This window comes from Haematobia irritans, chromosome 2 (genome assembly GCF_050003625.1).
Source record: "Haematobia irritans isolate KBUSLIRL chromosome 2, ASM5000362v1, whole genome shotgun sequence".
Classification (NCBI taxonomy): Eukaryota; Metazoa; Arthropoda; class Insecta; order Diptera; family Muscidae; genus Haematobia; species Haematobia irritans.
This window is the reverse complement of record NC_134398.1, coordinates 42,954,792-42,967,656: the sequence shown is the minus strand read 5'-3', so window position 1 is coordinate 42,967,656 and position 12,865 is coordinate 42,954,792. Positions and strand designations below refer to the sequence as shown.

General features: G+C 21.8%; 1 protein-coding gene across 1 annotated transcript in view; it reads left to right on the top strand.

The window, feature by feature from the left end:
* The window catches only part of bchs (WD repeat and FYVE domain containing 3 bchs), a 129,824-nt gene extending 118,618 nt beyond the window's left edge, over positions 1–11,206 (top strand). Inside the window, 11 exon segments of the mRNA XM_075293892.1 lie at positions 558–837; positions 907–1,037; positions 1,245–1,348; positions 1,422–1,722; positions 1,895–2,506; positions 2,579–2,762; positions 6,498–6,704; positions 6,783–6,890; positions 7,006–7,140; positions 7,217–7,331; positions 10,554–11,206. Of these exon segments, the coding sequence (XP_075150007.1) occupies positions 558–837; positions 907–1,037; positions 1,245–1,348; positions 1,422–1,722; positions 1,895–2,506; positions 2,579–2,762; positions 6,498–6,704; positions 6,783–6,890; positions 7,006–7,140; positions 7,217–7,331; positions 10,554–10,719 (2,343 nt within the window). The 3' untranslated portion in view covers positions 10,720–11,206.
* Positions 11,207–12,865: the final 1,659 nt, after the last annotated feature.

Here is a 12,865-nt window from a genome sequence, read left to right as displayed (position 1 = left end):
ATAAAATAAAATAAAATAAATAAAATGTAGACAAAATTTTTTATAGGGATAACATTTTGCAAAAAATTTCCATAGAAATAAAATTTTGAAAACATTTTGTATAGAAATAATTTTTGTTTATAAAAGTTGTTATAAAAATAAAATTGTGACAAAATTTTCCATAAAAAAAATTGCAAAAATTTTCTATAGAAATAAAATTTTGACGTTTGTAATGAAAAGAAAGAAAAAACTTATTTTGCTTAAAATAAAATAAATAAAATAAAATAAAATAAAATAAAATAAAATAAAATAAAATAAAATAAAATAAATAAAATGTAGACAAAATTTTTTATAGGGATAACATTTTGCAAAAAATTTCCATAGAAATAAAATTTTGAAAACATTTTGTATAGAAATAAATTTTGTTTATAAAAGTTGTTATAAAAATAAAATTGTGACAAAATTTTCCATAAAAAAAATTGCAAAAATTGTCTATAGAAATAAATTTTAGAAATAAATTGAAAATAAAGAAAAAAACTTATTTTGCTTAATCCCAAAATTCTCTTCCCCAAAAACAGGAATGGGATGATCCCCATGGTGAGACACCACCCTATCACTATGGCACCCATTATTCATCGGCCATGATTGTTTGTTCGTATCTGGTTCGTTTGGAACCATTTACCCAACACTTTTTACGTTTACAAGGTGGCCATTTCGATTTGGCTGATCGCATGTTCCATAGCCTGAAGGAAGCCTGGCTATCAGCTTCCAAATTCAATATGGCTGATGTCAAAGAGTTAATACCTGAATTTTTCTACCTCCCTGAATTTATAACAAATTCAAATAATTTTGATTTGGGTAAGTCCGTCGATGAATTTCGATGATATCATTATTTTAATTCTAATTTTAAATTTAATTCTGTTTTAGGTACCAAACAAAATGGTGAGACCTTGAATGATGTTATATTGCCTCCATGGGCCAAACAGGATCCTCGAGAGTTTATCCGATTACATCGTAATGCCTTAGAGTGTGATTATGTTAGTCAAAATTTACATTTGGTAAGTGAACATATTAAAGGAAACGTGAATCATCGTTCAATCACATAAGATCTGTTAATTTCTTTCTTAGTTGATTTAATTTCTTTTCTGGGAAATAAAATTTTTCTGTTGCCAAAAGTTTTCTGTTGCTTGTTAAAGTTGTTTCTTTCGAGCGAAACTATATTCATTTGGAGACAAACGTAGCTCATTTTTGTTCATTATTTACAGTGGATCGATTTAATTTTTGGTCACAAACAGCAAGGTCCCGCTGCTGTCGAGGCTGTCAATGTTTTCCATCATTTGTTTTATGAAGGCAATGTGGATATTTACAAGTGAGTTTCCTATTCAAATAAATTTTCTCATTAGTCCTTTGTTATTTACTCTCCCATTTTTTTTCTTCCACAGCATTGATGATCCTTTAAAGAAAAATGCCACAATTGGTTTCATTAATAATTTTGGTCAAATACCCAAGCAATTGTTTAAGAAACCCCATCCCGCCAAGAAGATGTCTGGCTCACGTCATTCCACTTTAATAGATCCGAGTGCTTTAATACAGGGCAATACAACGGTTTTACAATCGGATCGTTTATTCTTCCATAATTTGGATAATTTGAAGCCGAGCCTGCAACCCATAAAGGAACTTAAAGGGCCAGTGGGTCAAATTTTACAACCAGATAAGACTGTGTTTGCTGTGGAACAAAATAAGGTAATTAAATGAGGGGAAACCTACGGAGCGGGAAACGTGAAGAAATTGAATTTCTACACTTAAAGAAAATTTCATTAAATTTGAGGCAATTTTTGAGGATTAACCAATCAAGCTGTGGGAAATTTCAATTTTGATTATTGGCTTACTCTAAAAGATTTCGGGTTTTTTCCAGGTCATGATGCCACCATCCTATACCAAATACATAGCCTGGGGCTTTGCTGATCACTCTCTGCGTGTGGGTCTTTACGATACAGATCGTGCTTCTTTCGTCTCCGAAGCGGCTGCTCAAAATTCTGGTGAAATTCTAACATGTGCATGCCCCAATTCAAAAATGATTATTACAGCGGGTACCAGTTCTGTGATAACAATTTGGAAATTTGATGCCAATCGCAAAAGTTTAACAGTAAAACATTCCCTACATGGTCACACCGATGCCGTAACGTGCTTGGCTGCCAGTGCAGCCTACAATGTCATAGTATCAGGATCTAGAGATGGTACAGCTATAGTCTGGGACATGACAAGATTTACATTTGTCCGTCAATTGCCTGGACATGTGGGTGTGGTGGCTGCAGTGGCTATAAATGAGCTAACTGGTGATATTGCCACATGTTCGGCAACATGGTTACATGTATGGTCGATAAATGGTGATCCTTTGGCCACAGTGAATACTTGCGTGGGCAGTGCCGATCGTATGCAGCAAATATTATGTGTGGCCTTTTCACAGATTCGCGAGTGGGATCCACAAAATGTTGTTATGACTGGATCCACAGATGGTGTTGTAAGGGTAAGAATTTCAGAGAGCTTGAAGGAAAGAGAGAAGGAGATTGTAATTTTTTTATATTTTGTTTTTGGTCAGATGTGGTCTTTGGAATATGTTCAGGTACCCATTGAACGTAAACTCAAAAGATGTGCCGAAGTAAAATCCCAAGAAAATCCCGATAACCCATCCGAGAAAGAAGGAGATGCTATAGGCGGTGAAATGACAAAGAAAATGGAATTATTTAAACAAATGCAAAGCATATCCTCCCATGAAGAGAATGGTAAGTTCCAAGCAAAAGGATTGGATGATATGTACTCTTTAAAGAAGATCCGCAAGCACGTTTGCTACAATTGGTAGAATTCTAACAAAAATGGTATATTTTTTATTGTTTGGTATCTATAGAAATAAAATTTTCTATATTCTATACAAATAAAATTTTCTATAGAAATATTTTGAGATTTTCTAAAGAAATGAAATAAAAAAATCCAAAGAAATAACATTTTCTATAGAAATAAAATTTTAAGAAAATTTCTTATAGAAATAAAATGTTAAGAAAATTTTCTATAGAAATAAAACAAAAATTACAAAATTTACTATATAAATAAAATATTGACAAAATTTGCTACAGAAATAAAATGTGGAGAACATTTCCTACAAAAATAAAATTTTGACATAATTTTCTATAGAAATACAATTTTGACAACATTTTCTATAAAAATAAAATTTAATAAATGTTTCTATAAAAAAAAATATTTTGACAAAATTTTTAATAGAAATAAAATTTGGACAAAATTTTCTATAGAAATAATATCTTGACAAAATTTTCTATAGAAATGAAATTTGATAAAATTTTCTATAGAAATAAAATTTGATAAAATTTTTTGTAGAAATAAAATTTTGACAAAATTTTCTATATTCTATACAAATACAATTTTCTATAGAAATATTTTGAAATTTTCTAAAGAAATAAAATAAAACAAAAATTTCCAAAGAAATAAAATTTTCTATAGAAATACAATTTTAAAAAAATTTCCTATAGAAACAAAATTTTGAGAAAATTTTCTATAGCAATAAAACTATGACAAAATTTACTATATAAATAAAATATTAAAAAATTTGTTACAGAAATAAAATGTGGAGAAAATTTTCTACAGAAATAAAATTTTGACAAAATTTTTTATAGAAATACAATTTTGACAAAATTTTCTATAAAAATAAAATTTGATAAAATTTTCTGCAAAAATAATATTTTGACAAAATTGTTAACAGAAATAAAATTTGGACAAAATTTTCTATAGAAATAATATTTTGAAAAAACTTTCTATAGAAATAAAATTTTATAAAATTTTTTATAGAAATAAAATTTGATAAAATTTTTTGTAGAAATAACATTTTGACAAAATTTTTTGTAGAAATAAAATTTTGACAAAATTTTCTATCGAAATAAAATTTTGACGAAATTTTCTATATAAATAAAATTTTGACAAAATTTTCAATCGAAATAAAATTTTGTGAAAATATCATACAATACAAAATTTTGAGAAAATTTCCTAAAGAAATAAAAATTTTAAAAATTTCCTATAGAAATAATATTTCGAGAAAATTTCCTATAGAAATAAGATTTTGAGAAAATTTCCAATAAAAAAAAATTTGATAAATTTTTTTATAGAAATAAAATTTTGGCATAATGTTCTATAGAAATAAAATTTTGACAAAATTTTCCATAAAAATTATTTTCAGAATATTTTCTATATAAATTAAATTTTGACAACATTTTTGATAGAAGTAAAATTTTGACACAATTTTCGATTGAAATAAAATTTTAAGAAAATGTCCTATAAAAATAAAATTTTGAGAAAATTTCCTATAGAAATAAAATTTTGAGAAAATTTCCTATAGAACTAAAATTTGATAAAATTTTCTATAGAAATAGATTTTGATAAAAATTTTTATAGAAATAACATCTTGACAAAATTTTTTGTAGAAATAAAATTTTGAGAAAATTTTCTATCGAAATAAAATTTTGACAAAATTTTCGAAATAAAATTTTGTGAAAATATCCCACAATACAAAATTTTGAGAAAATTTCCTAAAGAAATAAAAATTTTAAAAATTTCCTATAGAAATAAGATTTTGAGAAAATTTCCTATAAAAAAAATTTGATAAATTTTTTTATAGAAAAAAAAATTTTGGCATAATGTTCTATAGAAATAAAATTTTGATAAAATTTTCCATAAAAATTATTTTCAGAAAATTTTCTATAGAAATTAAATTTTGACAACATTTTTGATAGAAGTAAAATTTTGACACAATTTTCGATTGAAATAAAATTTTAAGAAAATGTCCTATAAAAATAAAATTTTGAGAAAAATTCCTATAGAAATAAAATTTTGAGAAAATTTCCTATAGAACTAAAATTTTTAGAAAATTTTCTATAGAAATAAAATTTTGCTAAAACTTTCTATAAAAATGAAATATTGACACAATTTCTATAGAAATAATATTTTGCGAAAAATTTCCATAGAAATAAAATTTTGACAAATTTTTCTATAGAAATAAAATTTTGACAAAAATTTCTATTGAAATAAAATTTTGACAAAAATTTCTATTGAAATAAAATTTTGACAAAATTTTCTATAAAAATAAAATTTTCTATTGAAATAAAAAGTTTTCTTTAGAAATGCAAATGTGACAAAATTTTCTTTAGAAATAAAATTTTGAAAAAATATTCTATAGAAATAAAATTTTGAAAAAATTTCCTAGAGAAATAAAATTTTGAGAAAATTTTCTATAGAAATAAAATTTTGAGAAAATTTTCTAAAGAAATAATTGTGAGACCAATTTCTATAGAAATAAAATTTTAACAAAATTTTCTATAGAAATAAAATTTTCACAAAATTTTCTGTAGAAATTGAATTTTGAAAAATTTTCTGTAGAAATAAAATTTTTAGAAAATATTTTATAGAAATAAAATTTTTTATAAGAATAAAATAATTGTTTTTTGTTTAATATTGACAATATTTTCTATAGAAATAAAATTTTGACAGAATTTTCTACATAAATAAAATTTTAAAAAAATTTACTATAAAAAAAAATTCTGAAAAAATTTTTTATAGAAATCATATTTTGACAAAATTTTCTATCGAAATAAAATTTTTAGAAAATGTGCAATGTATAGCAGTAAAATTTTTAAAAAATTTCCTACAGAAATAAAATTTGAGAAAATTTTCTATAGAAATAAAATTCTGAGAAAATTCCCTTTAGATATAAAATTCTGAGAAAAATGTCTATAGAAATAAAACTTTGATAAAATTTTCTACATAAATAAAATTTTGACAAAATTTTCTATAGAAGTAAAATTCTGAAAAATATTCTATAGAAATAAAAATTTTTATAGTAATAAAATTTGATTTTTTTTTAATATTGACAAAATTTTCTATAGAAATCAAATTTTGACAAGATTTTCTATCGAAATAAAATGTTGAGAAAAATTCCTATAGAAATAACATTTTTACAAAATTTTGTATAGAAATAAAAGTTTGACAGAATTTTCTATAGAAATAATTTTTTGACAAAATTTTCTAAAGAAATAAAATTCGATAAAATTTTCTATAGAAATAACATTTTGACAAAATTTTCTATAGAAACAAATTTTGACAAAATTTTCTATCGAAATAAATTTTGAGAAAATGTCATATAGGAATAAAACTTTGACAAAATACAATTTTGACATAATTTTCTATAGAAATAAAATTTTGGTAACATTTTCTATAGAAATAAAATTTTGACAAACTTTTCTATACAAATAAAATTTTGACAAAATTTTCTAAAGTTTGGACAGAATTGGAAATTGGAAATAAAATTTTACAAAATAAGATTTTGTGTTTGGTAGCCTTTTTATAAAATTTTCTCCAATTTTTGGTACATTATTTTTGGCTCGAGTGGCAACCGTGATTGTATATGACAATTTGCAATTCCATTATTGGCTCATATTTGTTCTTCATTTTTTTTATAGAAATCCATAAATCAGCTTCCGAAAGTAGCATATCAGAAGCCTCACAACATTCAAATAACTCAACACAATCGGAAAAGCCAGTAAAAGAATGTGAATTGCCGGTGACAACAGAAAGACGAAAATCATCATTTTCAGGTGCAAAATCTTTGCATGAAATCAAATCATCAACGGTGGAGGGGACAGGAGGCTCAAATAAATCCAATGAAGGTAAGATTTGAAATTATTCATTACCAGCCAGCAATTTTCTAATGTCCTACTTGTTTTGCTTTTATTAAATCTATACAGAGGAAGAACGAGCCACAATACGTCCAAGTAAATCAGATACAAGTCTAACTGATGGATTTGTAATGATCGACAATGATAAGCATCGTGGTGAACATTATCTAAAGAAAGGTAAAGTTGAAAAGGCTAAATGTTTTGTGTCAAATATTTTTCACGAATATGCCCTGAGAGACCCCAGAGGAACTTGTTATATTTTAAACTTTATATTCCCCCTTTTTTTGTCTAGGCTTTAAATGGCAACGTCAATTAATGTTTCGTTCGAAACTCACCATGCACACGGCCTATGATCGTAAAGATAATGCTGAACCGGCGAGTATAACAGCGTTGACAGTATCGAAAGATCATAAAATTTTATATGTTGGTAAGTTGTCAAAACCCTTGAAAAACAAAAGCCGAAATAAATGTAATAATGAAAAATTTCCAAATTACCATTGTAGGTGATGCCCGTGGACGTATTTATTCATGGTGTGTTACCGAACAACCCGGAAGAGGAGTGGCTGATCACTGGCTTAAGGATGAGGGTGCTGATCAGTGTGTTAAGTGTCATGTGAAGTAAGCATTATTTTTAAATTTAATATATTCTACTCCAAAGTTGTGGATATAGGATGGCTCTTAGGCCTTAATTGGGGAAAATTTAATAAGATTAAAATTTCGACAAAATATTCTATAGAAATAAAATTTTGAAAAAATTTTCAATTTTATAAAATATTCTATAGACAAAAAAATCGACAAAGTGTTTTATAGAAATAAAATTTTGACAAAATTTTCTATAGAAATAAAATATTGACTAAATTTTCTAAAGAAAAAATATTTTAAAACATTTTTCTACAGAACTAATATTTTGACAAAATTTTCTGTAGATATACAATTTTGACAAAACTTTCTACAGAAATAAAATTTTGCAAAAATTTCCTATAGAATTAAAATGTTGACAAGCTTTCTATATAACTAAAATTTTGACAAAATTTTCTATAGAACTAAAATGTTGACAAAATTTTCTATAAAAATAAAAGTATGACAAAATTTTCTATAGAACTAAAATGTTGACAAAATTTTCTATAGAAATAAAATATTGAGAAAATTTTCTATATTACTAAAATTTTGACAAAATTTTCTATAGAAATAAAAGTTTGACAAAATTTTCTATAGAAATAAAATTTTGACAAATTTTTTTATAGAAATAAAATGTTTACAAAATTTTCTATAGAAATCGAATTTTGACAAAATTTTCTATAGAAATCGAATTTTGAAAAAAAATTTCTTTAGAAATAAAATTTTGACAAAATTTCTATAGAAATTAAATTTCGATACAAATTTCTATAGAAATAAAATTTTGACAAAATTTTCTATAGAAATAAAATTTTGATACAAATTTCTAGAGAAATAAAATTTTGATTAAAGTTTTATAGAAATAAAACTTTGACAAAATTTTCTATACAAACAAAATCTTTATTCCATTTTTTACAGAAAAAAATTGATAACATTTTCTATAGAAATAACATTTTGACAAAATTTTATATAGAAATCGAATTTTGACAAAAAAATTTTTGACAAAATTTGCTATAAAAATAAAGTTTTGAAAAAAATTGTCTATAGAAATAAAATCTTGAAAAAAATTGTCTATAGAAATAAAATCTTGATAAAATTTTCTATAGAAATCGAATTCTGGCAAAATTTTCTATAGAAATAAAATGTTCACAAAATTTTCTATGGACACAAAATCTTAATACCATTTTCAATAAAACTAAAATTTTGAGAAAATTTTCTACAGAAATAAAATTTTGAGAAAATTTCTTATAGCAATAATATTTTGATAAAATTTCCTATAAAAAAAATTGACAGAATTTCTATAGAAATAAAATTTTGACAAAATTTCTATAGAAATAAAATTTTGATAAAAATTTCTTTAGAAATAAAATTTTCTTAAAAATATAATTTTTACAAATTTTTTTATAGAAATAAATTTTTGATAAATTTTCTATAGAAATAAAATTTTGACAAAATTTTCTATAGAAATAAATTTTTGATAAAATTTTCTATAGAAATAAAATTTTGACAAAATTTTCTATAGAAAAAAAAATTGGCAAAATTTTCTATAGAAAAAAAATTTTGGCAAAATTTTCTATAGAAATAAAATTTTGACAAAATTTTCTATAGAAATAAAATTTTGACAATATTTTCTATAGAAATAAAGTTTTGACAAAATTTTCTATAGAAATAAAATTTTGACAAAAGTTTCTATAGAAATAAAATTTTGACAAAATTTTCTATAGAAATAAAGTTTTGACAAAATTTTCTATCAAAATAAAATGTTTACAAAATTTTCTATAGAAATAAATTTTGACAAAATTTTCTATAGAAATAAAGTTTTGATAAAAATTTCTATAGAAATTTTCTAAAAAATATAATTTTGACAAAATTTTTAATTGAAATAAAATTTTGATAAAATCTGGTATAGAAATGATAATTTGATAAAATGTTCTATAGAAATAAAACCTAGAAAAAAATCTATATAAATAAAATCTTAATAAAATTTTCTATAGAAATCGAACTTTTACAAAATTTTCTATAGAAATAAAATGTTGACAAAATTTTCTATAGAAATAAAATTTTGACAATATTTTCTATAGAAATAAAATTTTGAAAAAATTTCTATAGAAATAAAATTTTGAAAAAAATTTTCTATAGATATAAAATTTTGAAAAAAATTTCTATAGAAATAAAGTTTTGACAAAATTTTATATCAAAATAAACTGTTTACAAAATTTTCTATAGACACAAAATCTTAATACTATTTTCAATAAAAATAAAATTTTGAGAAAATTTTCTATAGAAATAAAATTTTGAGAAAATTTCTTATAGCAATAAAATTTGATAAAATTTCCTATAGAAAAAAATTTTTTCAAAATTTCTATAGAAATAAAATTTTGACAAAATTTCTATAGAAATAAAATTTTGATAAAAATTGCTATAGTATTTTTCTAAAAAATATAATTTTGATAAAATTTTTTATAGAAATAAAATTTTGATAAAATCTGCTATAGAAATGATAATTTGATAAAATGTTCTGTAGAAATAAAACCAAGAAAAAATTCTATATAAATAAAATCTTGATAAAATTTGCTATAGAAATCGATCTTTTACAAAATTTTCTATAGAAATAAAATTTTGACAAAATTTTCTATAGAAATAATATTTTGACAATATTTTCTATAGAAATAAAATTTTGACAAAATTTTCTATTGAAATAAAATTTTTGACAAAATTTTCTATAGAAATAAAGTTTTGACAAAATTGTCTATCAAAATATAATTTTGACAAAGTTTTCTATAGAAATGAAATTTTGAATATAATTTCTATAGAAATAAAATTTTGGCAAAATTTTCTATAGAAAAAAAAAATTGACAAAATTTCCTATAGAAATAAAATTTTGACAAAATTTTCTATAGAAATAAAATCGTAAAAAATGCTATAGAAAAAAATCTTGATAAAATTTTCTATATAAATAAAATCTTGATAAAACTTTCTATAGAAATAAAATTTTGACAAAATTTTCTATAGAAATAAAATTTTGACAAAATTTTCTATAGAAATAAAATCTTGACAAAACTGTCTATAGAAATAAAATTTTGACAAAATTTAATTAAACACTAAGAGCAGAATTGAGAAATAATTTTACATATTCCTGGGATAATTTATGGGGAAACGGGCAAGGAAGAAAAACTTCTTTAAAAAATATATATATTTTATTTAAATAATTTTATTTATTTTTAGATTCACCCTATATGAAAGGAAACATCACTGTCGGAACTGTGGCCAAGTGTTTTGTAACAAATGCAGTCGTTTCGAATCAGAAATTTCACGGCTAAGAATATTGAAACCGGTACGGGTGTGTCAATCGTGTTATGGACAATTGAGAATGAATTCAATGGATAATTAAAGTAGAAAAATTTTAATTGCAAATGCAAAAATTATATATATATACACATAAAGAAAAACGTTTTAGAAAAAGCTAAAAAAATATGAAAAATATACACTTTCCATATAGAAAACTCATACACATAAAAGACACACTGCAAAAGAGTAAATGTACCTTTTACAATAATAAAAAAAAAATAAAGAAATATACCAAAAAGAAAAAAATAACAAAATTATAATTATGTTAAGCAAACCACAATAATATATAGAAGACAACAAAAAAAATAGTGTTAAATTAAGAATTATAACAATAATTAATAATGTAATTAATATAAAACAAAATACACACATACCCATACATATATAAAAATTCTCAACACACCACATTTCTTTTCTATTGCTCTCTATAGAAACCTGTGAATATTTACAAAAAAAAATTGAATATTGTATTATGGATATTTTTGTTAATATTTTACCAATTATTAAAGAGAATTTGACCTCTTACAGAGTTTCTATGAGCAAAATTTTTAAAATATTTTTTTTTATTTTATTTTTGATTAATTTTATAAAACAAATACCTTGTTTCTATTGCTCTCTTTATGTTATATATATAGAATTTCATGTTATCTTTTTTATCTTTTATATATTATTATTAATTATATATAGATTTTTTATTTTTATAAATTTCATTATAAAAATCTGTAAAATCTATTTAAAACCAAGGCTGTTTTTTATTTAAATTATGTTTTATTAACTATAAAAAATATTTAAGTATATTTTCATATCTTTTATATATTTTTGTAAGTTTTTTTTTATGTTTAACCTCGTTATATTTATTCATATGTATTTTCTTTAATAAAATTTGTATTACTTGCAAAATAAATGCTCATAATAATTTTGTTAAATTTTGTTTGTTAATTTTCATTTTGTAAACTACAAATTATTTTATATTAATTAATAATTTTCTTCTATTTAAAATTTATTATAAGTATGTATATTATTTACACTGTGAGTTAAAACTTTAAAAACAAAAATCTACTTAACGCTTTAATACAAGGCCAAAAATCCCGTCTTATTGAAATTTTCCAAGGTGTAGCAACATCGCTATGAGTCTTAGCAAAATATTCAAATTTTCTGGTTACTTTTTACTAGGGATAAAAAAGTCGAAAATCGACTTTGTGTCAAGAAAGTAGAAGTCGTTTTTCTAGAAATATTTTTTCACAGTGTTATTTTTTTTTTTTAATTTTTTTTTTTAATCTCTCAGACAAGATAAATTAAGCAATGCTTACAAATATAAATTAAGCAAATGTAGAAAAAACAAAGATTAAAATTTATATTTTTAAAAATATAAATTGAAATTACACAAATGTAAAACAAACAAAAAAGAAAACAATCCTTCAACAACAATAATTTATTAATTTATTTATATATATATATATATATATATATATATATATATATATATATAATATATATATTATATATATATATATATATATATATATATATATATATATATATATATATATATATATATATATATATATATATATATATATATATATATATATATATATATATATATATATATATATATATATATATATATATATATATATATATATTATGAAGGCTAATTTTACGAACCAAAAAATACAATGTAAACAATAAAAAATAACAACAAAATTGCAAATATTTATTTTATAAAAAAAAAAACAATTTTTTTGAGATCTTTTGTTGGAATCATTTATTTTTATTGACAAGAAAAATAATAATAATAGTAAAAAAAAAACAATAATATACCATACCTTCATATATTATATAGAAACAAAAAATATATATTTATGGAAAACAAATACAATAATTGGCATTAAAATAATATTACATTATGTTATGACATAAAAAAATATATAGTATATAGAAATGCATATAGATTGAGAAAAAAATCCTCAAAAGCATATTTAGACATTGAAGATTATTGAAAAAGCAAAACCATATAAGAAAATATGAAAAGAAAATCTAAACACACAAAAGTATTATGGCAAAAAAAATTGATTAGCGAAGACAAAAAGTTATACCTTATAGAGAAAATAAAATAAAAAAAAACCAAAACAATAACAATAAAAAAATAAAAATATGTTAAAAGGAAAAAATGTATTATGTATTTA